Source organism: Pseudorca crassidens, chromosome 1 (genome assembly GCF_039906515.1).
Source record: "Pseudorca crassidens isolate mPseCra1 chromosome 1, mPseCra1.hap1, whole genome shotgun sequence".
NCBI lineage: Eukaryota > Metazoa > Chordata > Mammalia > Artiodactyla > Delphinidae > Pseudorca > Pseudorca crassidens.
This window is the reverse complement of record NC_090296.1, coordinates 139,379,530-139,392,893: the sequence shown is the minus strand read 5'-3', so window position 1 is coordinate 139,392,893 and position 13,364 is coordinate 139,379,530. Positions and strand designations below refer to the sequence as shown.

Sequence of the window (13,364 nt, the reverse complement as noted above, 5' to 3'; positions counted from 1 at the left end):
CTTAACAGGCAAAGTAATAAGGGGAAACCAAGAGCTTCTAAGGAATCCTTTGACAGACTTCCTAATGTCTTCCAAGCAGGAAGGAACGTGCTTCTCCATAAAAATCGCTTCTTTCTCCCCACCCTCCAGTGGAATAGCTTCCCCTAGTGATGATTTGTAGAGTTTGGTTAAGTGGTGTCTCTACATTCAAATCCCTGATTCCACTTCCCCATCTCCAATAATAACCTAGAGCATCCCCTCGCTCGGGCGTGGCAACATTTCCCATGCCTTGCACGCAGGCCCAAGGCGACCCACAGAAATGTTCTGTTCAAGGCGGCCAGCTGGTCCCTGGGATGATAGCCACACCACTCCTGAGGAGGTTTCTCAGGAAAAAGATTCTGCCGTGGTTGCTAATAGATTATCTTCCACACTTCCAAAGCAGGCCATTCCTGAGGAGCATGTAAAATGGAAACATATATATACTCACAGGGAAACCCTCTGAGGAGAAGCAGCTGTTGGTTCCGCATGAGCCTACAAGGCTGTTTTTCTTGCTGCCCGCTGTTCAGGTCATGGGAAGTGTGGTTTCTTCTCCACCCAGTCAAGCCCACCAGGCCTGTGTTCTAAGCCCTGTTTGGGAGTCCTGAATGTACTCCTGAGCAACGTGAAGCAATAAAGTTCAACCTGTAGAAATCAATGCAGCTGATTATACAATCAAGAGCAGAGGGACAGGACAGGGTAAGCTTCTGTCCTGTTTGGTGGTGTTCACCCTACTGTTTTGTTGTTTGTATGTTTTGGTGGTGTTCACCCTACTGTTTTGTTGTTTGTATGTTTGGTTTGGTTTGGATGAGGGGAGAAAAACAGACAAGCAGTTTTTCAGTCTAACAGAATATTTGCTGTCTTGTGCTGTTCTTACCTGTTTCGATGGAGAACCAGTATCTGTCCAGGAGAAGGTGCCGGACACGTAGTAGGGGCTTAATTACTCCACTGAGCTCATGTCAGTGCCTCTCAACAGCCTCCTTTGAGCCATGGTCTGTGTTTCCCTTTCGGTTAGAATCCAGATCAAATCCCTCAGAGGTGCGACATTTTCCAAGAGAGGGTGCTAGTGAAATTAAATTGAGCCTGGAAATTAGTTTGAGGCATAAACAGAGTCCTTTTCCTCCTCTCTGCCCTTCCCTCCTTGTTTCCTCCTTATTCACCTCTCCCAACTCAGTTCAAATTCTTGAGTTCTGAACAGCTGTGAGGACTTAATCTCTGAGAGTGACCAGCCCTACCGCTAGCCTTTGGACCTAGCCCCCCTGGGGTATTACTCAGGAATAAATTGGTAAAACAGAGGAATCTCTTAACTGGCAGAACATGCAAGAAAGACATTGTTCAGATGCCTCTTGCGGGGCCTGTTGCTAGGATCACACGGGAATTTACACTGTCTGCACACAGCCACCCACTTGTGTCTCCCCTCCCTCATGCTTGTAGGTGACCTCAGAGTGCTTGGTTATCATGGCAGGGAGGACATGAGTTAAAAAGCCTGAAATGGGGAATTCAGAAAAGCCAGGATTCCCCAGCACATTAGAAATCTGTGACTGCCATGGAGATAAGGACAGAGCTCATGCTTCTCAGGGACCCTCCACATGGTAGCACAGTTTTCCTTGGCAGGATTAGTGCCATTTAGGGAAGCATTATATGAGCTTGATAATTTCCAGTGATGTGTTTATTCACTCACTACTTCATTAAAATGTTGACTGTGTGCCAGGCTCTGAACCAGGTACAAAGGTAGAGAAGACATGGTCCCACCCTCCAAGAACTCAAAGTTTAATGATTGAAACAGACCTGAACACAAATAAAAGCAATAGAATAGTCATTTTAAGAGCCAGGGTCTGTCTGTCTGTCTGTCTGTGTCTGGGAGCAATGAGGGCTGTTTCAGGGAGCTGGGAAGTTCTGCATCATGGCATCAAGAATCAGGAAGGCTTCAGAGAGCCGGTGGTCTAGAAAACAAGAACCAAAGAGCAGTGGATGTCTGCCAGGGAGCCAGGGGAAGAGACCCTCCATCGACAGGACCAGCAGAGCAAGTTCACAAACCTTCCATAAGGGCCAGGTTGTAACCATTTTAGGCTTTGAGGATCATTGAGTCTTTGTGGCCACTACTCTTTTGTCATAGCAGGGAAGCAGCCCGAGACAATGTGTAAACAAATGAGCGGGCTGTGCTCCAATAAAGCTTTATTTACAAAGACAGGCAGTCTCTGGGTTTGGCTGAGGGAGGGCTGTAGCATGCTGATCTCTGTTCTGGAAAACAACGAGGTCTGAAGCAGCATGGCATACAGTCTGATGGACTGTAGCAGCAGAGGCCACTGTAGCCTGGGCTGAGTCATGGATTGGAAGGGTCCTTCAGCCTTAAAAATCTAATTCAGGTATCCCATTTTCCAAGAAAGAGGTAAGTATCCCATTGTCGTCAGGGTTTGCAATGAAGGCAACATTATCTTTCTCCTGTGTAACGAGGGGAATTGGAACTATACAATCTACAGTCTCTTCCAGCCCTGACACTCACTTCCTAGCTCTACCAGAGTAATCATCTGTTTTTCTTAAGTGATGGAATTGGACATGGGAGGGGAAAATGCAGGAACAAGACAAAGGAGATTGAATCCAGATACTGAATAGTGTCTCGGGTTTCTTCCCTCCAAGACGAAACCTTGGCACTAGAAAGCTAGTAGATATGCCCAGTGGAATAATTGGTAAGCATGAATAATAACTAATAATAATAGTAGCTGACATTTACCAAGCACTTAGTATGAACCAGCTTATCACATGTATTAGCTCGTTTAATCTCAACCATAGTCCTGTGAGGCAGAAGCAGTTATTAAACTTCAGTTTACACGAAAGGAAAATGAGTCTGGGAAAGCTTCCAGAATTGGCTCAAGGTCACAAAGCCGAGTTTCAAACCCAGGTCAACAAGTCCAAAGCTCGTGTTCTTTGCCTTTATGGGTACTCCCTCCATCCTGGGCAGGAAATGAGAGACCCTTCCCACCTGTAGGGATGTCCTATTCAGAAGACTCCAACTCAAATGGACTGCGGATGCCCCCCACGCTCTCGCATGCCCCCTATCATAACAACGGGGACATGGCAACAGCTGTATTCTGGGGACATCTGCTCTTCCTGTGTTGTTCCCAGTCTTAACCACAGAGCCCAGTGATAACTTATTTGGGATGTTCTACCAGAAGCAGGCAGGTAAGAGGAAACAGGAGATGATGCCTCCACTCTAATGCATTTTGAAATGCAATTTCAAAGTGCTGAAATGCCAGGGAGACAGTCCTCAGCACTGGTCATCAGCTCCAGTGGGAGAGACCCCGGACACCCCTCCCACCTGGCACCCCTGCAGTCCTCAGCATCAACCTCAGGAGCTCGGCTCCAGGCCAGGGCCTCAGACACACCGATGCTAGTCACTGGTTGGAGATATGTCTTGCTCTATTATCAAATACTAGACTTTTAGGAACAGAGTTTCTAGATGTTTTGATTTTTGTATTAACGACTCAGGCCAACAATCAGTAATTGATGATTAGCACCGATTCTGAATATTTTTCTGTGAGGTAAAGTGATTATGTTCTCTTACCAGGAGCAGATGGAACAACCATAGTAAATTTTCCGGAGGTTTAACATCCTGTAGGCTGAGATTTTTACCATCCCATTACATCCCAGAAAATAATGTTCCTCTTAAATTCATGCTAACTTAATAGAAGGTAACTCTCGTGGAGATGGGTTTGTCAAGACTGTTGGATTTTATAATCGAAGACCATAAAATGAAGTGGAAGTATGCAACGTAGGAAGTTTCATTATAAGAGGAACCCAGCTAACACATCAGTTGTGCTCTAGCCCAGCCCCTTAAAGGAGGAAAGGGGCTGGAAGCTCATGCTTATTATGAGGCTGCTACCCACGTGCCAGGGGCCATAAGGCCTGATCCCAGGTAATATTCTCAGCAGCTTTCTCACACCTGCCCTGTGAGGTAAGTGTCACTGTTTCCACTTTACAGATCAGAAAACTAAGGCTCAGTAAACCAAAGCTTCCCAAGGTCACACAGCTAGTTAGAAAGTCACCAGGAGCCAATGTCGGGTCTGTCTGACTCCTGAACCAGTGCTCTCTCCATGACACCACAAACGCCACCAAAGTGAGAACGCAGATCTGGCTGGCTCCTCAGGAAGCTTTGATGAAGCCAGGAAGGCATCTACTGTCAGAAACCCCTACAAAAGTCTATAATTCCATAGAGAAATGAGGCAAGAGCTGGCAGTGAAAACCTCTGCCAAACTTTGCCTACCGGCACAGAGATCTAAAATGAGAAGAACTTTTTTTCCTTCAGTAAACACTGGAGACCTTTAGAAACACTCCTCCTTCCTTTTTCCACCTTAGCCACGTCAGCAGAAGTTGACCATCTCCCCATCATTCTCTGCCTGATTCATTCTGCACACAAGAACCAACCCCATCTCTCTCACTTCTGTCCCACCTTCCCCAACTCCCTGCCCCCATGGCTTCTAACAGAGCCCCCAAGACTAAAAGAACTTGAACCTTGTGAAAGTTGAGAAGGATTCTCCAAACTGTCCAGAACATGTGAGCTGCATCTCCTATAAGCCAGGTCTCAGCTGCAAAATCCTGAGGAAAGGAGTGACATTTCCACATTGTCACCTTTTGTACTACCGGGTCAGAGTCTAGAGAGGACAAGGAAATGAGTGGGGATTTCCATGGTACCGCTCTGGCTATCATCGAACAGGAAAGCTGCATGTCATGGTCATGGAGACCTACACAACTTGTAAATCATCACAGGGACGAAGCTGGGTTTTTCGTGCCTTTTAAATGAAGCCGCAGCATCTATTTCAGAAGTGTTGTGGAGGCTTAAAAACCTTGCTCCAACGAGGAGATTCTTTCACTCAGCATGTGGTGACCCTCTGTGGCTGAATGAAAAGCAAACTGGTCCCAAATGCTGGAGGAGAAAGCATGACGTTAGAATGCCAGGAAGTTCCCTCTGGTACACAGCCACCTGTTCAACAGAGATTGCAGTGACAGTGTCTGTCACTGGTGACTTACAAGGATGAAGATAAGTTGATGACGGGGATGCAGCTTATTCCTTCCCATAGAGTAAACATCCACGTAGGTGTTGGTACAGACATGTATAGATATGCGCTTCTCAGAAAAATTTGGCCGACATAAAGGTCTTCGGGCTTGGAGTCTGGTTCCTTGGGGTGACGTGGAGCAAAACGTAGCGTTTTATTGACATGACTTCCTGCTCTTATCCATTCCACTGGAAGGCCAGGATGCTGTTATATAAGCCTAAAAAATAAGTAGGAAAACCAGAAAAGACCGATCTCTTTTTCCTCTTGGCTCTCTTCCCCCCTCCCCCTTTAGGCACAGAGTACCAAGACATTGAGACTGAGAAAACCTGTCCCGAGTCACAGTCACCTTCAGAAGACTCCTTTGTGAGAAGCTGAGGGCCTGGCCCTCGTCCTGCACAGAAGAGCCCGCCACCGCCCACAGACCTCGCGGGCCTGACTTAGCGTGCTCTGCCCCGCCCGAGAACCCAAGGGTCCCTGTGAGGACTCTCCGGCCAGTATGTGGTCCTTTGAGGCCCCAAGCACAGGCCTGTGACGAGGACTAAGCAGGTGTCTGTGGCCAGGAGTCCTCCAAACCCTTGGAGTAGGCATTTTCCTGGATCACTAAAGAGTAATATTGACCAGATGTGCAAATTTCCTTCTGCCCATTCCCTCCTTTGGCTCCTGTGGGGATGGTCTGCTGACATGCTTTAGAAAACTCCCTCTTGGGAATGCTTCTCTGACCGAGGGCTCCAACAGTTCTTCCAAAAGCAGCTGAGTCTGGATTTTAATAGGAGGGGGTAAAAATTACCCTGTTTCATAGAACAGAGGGGGAAAAAAAGCACATACTCAATAGATTTTGAGTGTGGTATTCTGTATTTTTGCAGCTTCTATTTTCCAGATGAGCAGTCTAGAAATATATGATGTAAAGTACATACTGTACGTTTGCTGAGAATTATATTAAAAGCACTATTTTAATTCTTGCTCAGTCTCACGCTGTGATCTCTATTATCTTTCTCTCTTGTGTCTTGGGTAGGACAATCCTCAAAGACTCTTGAGGAGAGTGTTTCTGGCTGTGTGTGTTCTATATTTACGGGCTTTGAATAGTTCAAAAGAGCACAGTCTTTGGAGCCGAAACAGACCTGGGTTCAAATCCTCATCCCAGCACTCGCTTACTGGTGTGGTATTGGGGAAGTGATCTGACTCCTCTGAGCCCCACTTTCATCATCTGTAAAATGGGAATGCTGTCGCCTGCTTTACACAATTGTGGTAAGGCTTCAATGAAATCCAGTGTGAAGGAAGCACCGTGTCTCACAGAGAATGGGCATGGAGAAATGGTACTTGTTCATTGCTTCCCAGCCCCTGGCTGGAATTAGATGCTCCACAACACTGTCATGGTTCCTACTGATACATTCCATAGTACTGTAACGTCACCATCTGGTTTTCCTTTCTGGTTCTCCCATTGTCCGTAAACCCTGGGAGAGCAGGTAACGGCTTCCTCTTGGGATACAGTGCCTAGAATAGTGTGTGACATTTGGTGGATGTTCATTGGATAATTGAATGAATGAATGATGAACAAACAACATCAGAATCATCAACCTCTGGGGCTTTGACTTTAGTCCCACCCCTCTGAGGCAAGGGCAGCATTTGCCTTCCCTTCTCTAGGTCCATAGACCCTCCCACAAGCCTCACTGCCTGGCTGGAGCTCCATTGCCTTCCCAGTCATTGTTAGGCTGCCATTGTGAGGCTGCTTCCTAATTGGCCAGCTTCTCCACTACATCCTTAATCCACTGACAGGACTCCTACCTCCTATGGACAATCAAGTTGATGCCTGCCGCTGGTGTGCATCTGAGAGTCCTCACTACAGTCATTACGTCCCTGGCCAGACAGGAGCTCCAGGAGCTAACGCTCACTCTCTGTCATCTGAACAGAAGACCCAGCATGGCCCCAGTCCTCGTGTGGGGCTAACCCTGATAACTGACCTATGTTCTCAGATCCCCTTACAGCCTGGATCTTGCCCTCCTACAGCCCCATCATTTGCAGTTGAGCTCTCCTGAAATCAACGCTTGTCAAGCTAATATTCCTTGAAGACTTCACCCTCCCTCCGCCCCGCCTGATATTTTCACTCTGGGATCCATGGACTCAGAAGAGAGTATGCTTGGGCGAGTTACCTTCTCTGAGGCCCTATTACCTGGCCCATTGGTGTCTCGAGGACTTCTTTTCATCCTGACCCTATTATTTATGGGATTATTTCTTTTTTGCAACAAAACAACATGATTTATTCTCTCCAGCATAAAAATCCCAAGAAAATGCAATTTCAACGTTTTCCATCATGATGTGAAAAGATGCTGAAACAGCTGAAAAAGTGGTTAGTGATTCCTCATGGAAGCTGAGCTTCATTTGCACTGGAAATTCAGTTGGAGGCAGAAGAAGGAAGAAGGGGAGGGTGTTGCTTATGGCATCCATGCTCTCAGTCCAAAATTTCACATTTGTTTTTCACCTACAGTCCAATTTCTTTTCTTTTGCTATATTTTCCACCGTAAAGGCAGTCAATTTATGGAAAACTTACACTCCCATCTATTTTATCTGAACTTCACAAAGATGTCTTACTTATTTTGGGGGATCAAGAGATTCATCCTTCAATATCTAAGCAGGTCCGTGAGAGAGCTGTGTGCACAGGTTGTTCAACCAACTCAGGGAGAATAGACTGCTTAGATTAATCCAAATGCCATTTCCTCCAGATGTCCTATCAACTACCATGGGCCACTGGGGCTTTCAACTACGTATATATTTGGTCCATCTTGATCTAGATCTGAAAATCCAACTTGACCCTTTTCTCAGTCTTTGTGAAAGGGCTAGTCATGCACCCAAACATTTGGCACAACTGAAATTAAAACAAGCTGTTTCTGTGGCCTTGAATGTGGATTCAGAACCACCATGATCACATCCACTTTACAAAGAGCTGCCCTTTTTTTTTTTTTCTTTTCAGGCTTTGTTACTTCAGGAACTCCTGCTATAGCACTGTTACCATAACTGTGCAGAGAAATGTCTAATTAATGCAGAGGGCAGAGACTAGCTTTTGCTTTCCAGAAAGCATTTTTAAAAGTATCTTAACCGGGCTTCCCTGGTGGCGCAGTGGTTGAGAGTCCACCTGCCGATGCAGGGGACACGGGTTCGTGCCCCGGTCCGGGAGGATCCCACATGCCGCGGAGCGGCTAGGCCCGTGAGCCATGGCCGCTGAGCCAGCACGTCCGGAGCCTGTGCTCCGCAACGAGAGAGGCCACGACAGTGAGAGGCCCACATAACGCAAAAAAAAAAAAAAAAAAAAAAGTATCTTAACCTTTCTGAGTTCTAGTGTTCCCATGTATAAAATGCATAAACACGTAGTTATCAGATCCCCAAAGGAGAGCTTTGCAGATCTTCAAGAGTGTTTCAATGGGCAATCTCACTTCCCTCTTCCTCCTAAGGTAATTAAGGGGTGAAATAAAGAAGACAATCAACCTGGAACACAAAGGCAGGGTAATAAATGCATGAGTTCAGTTGACCAGCAATATAAAAAACAACAGGCTCAGGGACTCAAACATGACATGGCAGAAGCCAGCAGCCTCCTTTGGAAAGGAGACATTCTCCTGTGAGGCTCTCTCCATCACCTGTCACTGAGAACTTGCCCACAATCCCCAGGAGCAACTGAAACGTCTCCCAGTGAAAAGGAGGTGGGAACCTCTGTCCTCAGGCTTTACACCCCCAGCTTAGCAACAGGCTCCTTTCTTACCCCGGAAGCTTAACTTGCTCCCATGCTGATCCTTCCATTTCTTTGGGGAATTATTCTGTAGGAAGGCAACTAAATTTTCATAGTAAAATCAGTGCTTGATATAGGTAAAAAGAAAAAACAAAAAAGAAAAGAGCCCAAAGAAAATGGCTGTTCCTTCTGTTGTTTCTAAAATAATCATTGCCTAGCTCTTTAAGTTCAATGCAAATAATTAGGCATTACAATGCAATGCTAGAAAGGGAGACAATATGCCTTTTTTTTTTGACTTTGTTTATCGAAGTGTAGTTGATTTACAATGTTGTGTTAGTTTCAGGTGTACAGCAAAGAGATTCAGTTATATATATATTTTTTTCAGATTCTTTTCCCTTATAGGTTATTACAAAATATTAAGTATAGTTCCCTGTGCTATACAGTAGGTCCTTATTTATCTATTTTATATATAGTAGTATGTAACTATTAATCCCAAACTCCTAATTTATCCCTCCCCTCCCTTTCCCATTTGGTAACCATAAGTTTGTTTTCTATGTCTCTAGGTTTATTTCTATTTTGTAAATAAGTTTCTTTGTATCTTTTTTCTTTTTTTTTTTAGATTCCATATATAAGCAATATCGTATGATATTTGTCTTTCTCTGTCTGGCTTACTGGCTTACTTCACTTAGTAGGATAATCTCTAGGTCCATCCATGTTGCTGAAAATGGCATTATTTCATTCTTTTTTTTATGGGTGACTGATATTCCATTGTTTATGTATACTACATCTTCTTTATCCATTTGTCTGTTGATGGACACTTAGGTTGCTTCCACATCTTGGCTATTATAAATAGTATTGTAATGAACATTGGGGAGATGTATGTCTTGAGCAGGACACTGGAGGTGAGATTTTATTTAAATGGCAACTGTCTCTGTGAACATGGCCCTTGAAGAAGCATATCATTGTCAATCATTTCCTCAGATGGTATCAGCAGATCAATCCTGAAAACATGACTGAGGCAGGGAGGAGAGATACAGAATTCAGACCATGTGGGTGAGGACAGGGCTTAAAAACACTTGGAGGCCGTCAGTCCAACTTGGTCCCACCCCGTCCTTCACGGCATCCTACAATTCTTGGGAATATGAGTGCTGCGGGAGGTGATTGCTGTTCCTGCATCCATTCCATATTTCAAACTGATGTATGTTATGTTTAAAGCAAGGCTGTGATTTTTAGTTAGTACAGACAGGACCCTGTGAGGTCCTCTGCACGTAGTAGGCCCTCTACAGCTGGGGGCAGTAGGAAGGCAGGATGGCTTGGTGGACAGAGCAGGTAACAGGTCTGCATCTCAGCTCAGCTGCTCACTAACCTTGCCAGGTTAGCATGTCACGTCGCCACTCTGAACTTCGGCTACATGTGGCTCTGAGATGGGAAGGTTTCAGCCTCCTTGGCAGAGACATGGTGAGAATTCAGTGTACGCACAGCCCATCATCTGTCCCTTGTGGGGCTCAAGAAGTGATGAGTTTCATTGAGAAGTCTCGTCCTCAGCCATTTAAATACAAACCAGCTTCCATTTACCAATATTTGCTACCACTTTGCTTTTTGGAAACCCTCTTTTCTGCTCTGTACTGCTCCTGAAATGACTTAATCAGTCAATTCCTTAATTTTTTGAGTCATTTTTACTTATTAAAATAGCTTCGCTTCACTTCTTAAGCCCTGGTCCTGGCCATTTGAGAACTCCTGACACATCTTCCATTCAAGCCCTCCCCAACAAGGGCAGGCCAGATGGACCTGTGCCTCTGGGGGCCTGGAGCGAGGGGAAGCTTGTTCTGCTCTCTCCCCACAACTGCCTTCCTCTTCTCTGCCCTAACTCGGATCCAGGGTGGTTTGCTTACCAGACTGCCCGTGGCTAAGCTTGCTGCCATCGCTGGCTGTCATTGCTGCCCGAACCCCTTCTGAAAAGTACTGGTGTGGAAGCAGACAGGCCCCAGGAAGCCCAACTAAAGAAGGAGCCCATCCCAGGAGCTCCCCTGGGCTCTGTGACTCCCTAGGAAACCCTCAGCCTACCACCTCACCTGAGCTCAGGCCTGGGGTAGGAGCAGGGCCATCATCCCCAGTTCTCTGTAATAGATTGGTTCCAAGGTCTGTCGTTGCCTCCCTCCTCCCCGGCCCATCTCGCCAGTGTACTCCCTCACCTCTCCCCAGCATGCTCTGATAGCGGCAGGACAAGGCTGCAAGCCCCGGCACCCCGTGTGCAAGATGTCAGCCTCCCCTTCTTAATGTAATTGCAAATTTTACCAGCAATTGCTTTGGGGACCCCATTCCCTTAACATTGGGACTGAAAACCAGTCAATGTCACTCTTCGTAGACATCACTTCTCCCTGCAAAATGGTGACCTCTCACCCCCTTCTCCAGCCTTTTGGCGGGGGCACAGATGGGATGTGGGGAAGGAGGGAGGAGCTGTCAGTGCCAGTTTCTCTGAAGAGGGAAAAACCCCAAAGATCTCCCCTGGCATGCCACATCACCACATTATACAAAGATCATCAAAAGAGGAAGGCCAGCCAATGGGTGACACTGATGTTAGATGACAATTCCTCAAAACAAGTCTCCCACCTTTTCAAAACAAACAGCTGCCTTGAGCCTGAGCCCTCAGCACCTTCTAGGCTTCAGGTAGCTAATGACTTGTAGGTTTCACACTTGATCAAAGAGTATCCATCCAGGGTCTCGTATGGAGCCCTGTACCCTAGGAGACCCTGTGGAGAGATCCAAGGAAGCCCTGTACACAATAAATCTACAATCTGGATTGAGGAAAAGCAAGCCTCTATATACTAAAAAGAACTCTGCAATACACTCTACATCCAGGCACTATTATTAAGAAATGGAGACATGACAGTGATGGGAATTCGGAGAGGAGAGAATCCTTAAGGACCAGAGCAGACAGATAAAGACATTCTCAAGGAGGTAGGGCGTGCAAAGGCCTCCGAAGAACTCTCTCTCTCATTTAGGATCCAGGTATGAGGTTTTGCCCTGTCCCTTGGAATGGGTTTCTGGAAGGAAGCAGGCAGTGATCACAGAAGTAAAGTCTCTATGACAGACATGAGGATAAACATAACAATGTACCAAACACTGGGCTAAATCCTTTACAAGTTCTGCCTCCTCACTGAAGCCTTGCAAACACTCTGTGAAATAGGATTTATTTCATACCAGCCTGTTAGCCTGGGTTTCAATCTAGGTTCCTCTAGTTGCCATCTACAGGACCGAGGGGTTCTCATAAATAAAGTGAAGATAATCATGCCCACTTCATAGGAAGATTGTGGGATTCAGTGGAACAGTGTATATAAGGCACTTAGCACTGTGCCTGGCACCCAGAAAATGTCTAAAAAATGCAAGGTCTCTTCCTCCACTTGAGTACATAGAAAACACGTTCTCTCATGTTGCCAGGTCATCTGACAGAGGATTAAATTTTTTTTTTTGCGGTACGCGGGCCTCACACTGTTGTGGCCTCTCCCGTTGCAGAGCACAGGCTCCGGATGCGCAGGCTCAGCGGCCATGTCTCACGGGCCCAGCCGCTCCGCGGCATGTGGGATCCTCCCGGACCGGGGCACGAACCCGTGTCCCCTGCATCGGCAGGCGGACTCTCAACCACTGCGCCACCAGGGAAGCCCAGAGGATTAAATTTTTAACTGAGCTAACTTGCATGGGTAAATAATTATAAGAGCAATTATCTCCCTGAGGACAATTATTTACCATCACCGTTTGCACCCACTGAAATTACATGCATAAGAAGCAGAGTCACCCATTGGCAGATAAACATAATTTTATTGGAAGAATGACATCCAATGGCTGATTGGATTAATAAAAGAAAATTTTCCCCAGAGGTATTTCAGAAATGCTTCTCTAAATTGGATCATATTTTTTAAAAGCTTGTACTCTGAATTCAAATTATGTATTAATTCCTTTCCAAAATCAGCATGCATCCAACCCTTATAAACATCATGTACTTCTGAGAAGCTACAACTAAGATAGTTTTATAAACCACACAGACACCAATCCTCTTGATCTTTGTATAAGAATAGATCTATAAAAGACATAGGATTTCATGGTAAAGTCAATTCTGCAAGTATTTCAAGTGAATAATACATTTCCTGGTTTGAGGATTTTATTTTAAATAGTGGGCAAATATGTGATATCATGTAGTCACTTTGCAAATTTAAACAATTTTTTGTGCTTAAACTCTCCAAGCTATCCAATAGTCATATGCAGATTTGGCTCAAAATGGCTCTAAAAATTGAGTTTACAAACACTTTATTTAATTCTCATCAAGTTCACAACAAACTAGAAGCGATTATTAGGGTCCAGATTTTTGGATCCTGAGTGATAAAGGATGTTTCCTTTCCCTTTTTGGGGTGGCCCAATACTCTATTTGCTCTTATAGTTATGAACACAGGTCTAAGTTTTTATTTCTCAATCATTGTCTACTGTTCATCACCCCCAAAGCCTCCAGGTAATTGGTATCTGTTAGTTACATGAGTTTATATGCAGCTCTTCATTTATGAGTTTTGGTGGCAGTCTACACTGGCATATTT

General features: G+C 45.5%; 1 protein-coding gene across 2 annotated transcripts in view; it reads left to right on the top strand.

The window, feature by feature from the left end:
- Positions 1-6,025, top strand: part of SLCO3A1 (solute carrier organic anion transporter family member 3A1) — a 318,998-nt gene extending 312,973 nt beyond the window's left edge. Inside the window, exons 11-12 of one of the 2 annotated variants that reach the window (XR_010932283.1) lie at positions 546-714; positions 5,359-6,025. Coding sequence is in view for 1 of the 2 variants with exons in the window: in XM_067695865.1 (XP_067551966.1) it covers positions 5,359-5,441 (83 nt within the window). In the remaining variant the exon portion in view is untranslated. The remainder of the gene's footprint in view (positions 1-545; positions 715-5,358) is intronic. The other variant, XM_067695865.1, reaches the window with a different exon arrangement.
- The last annotated feature ends 7,339 nt before the right edge of the window (positions 6,026-13,364 follow it).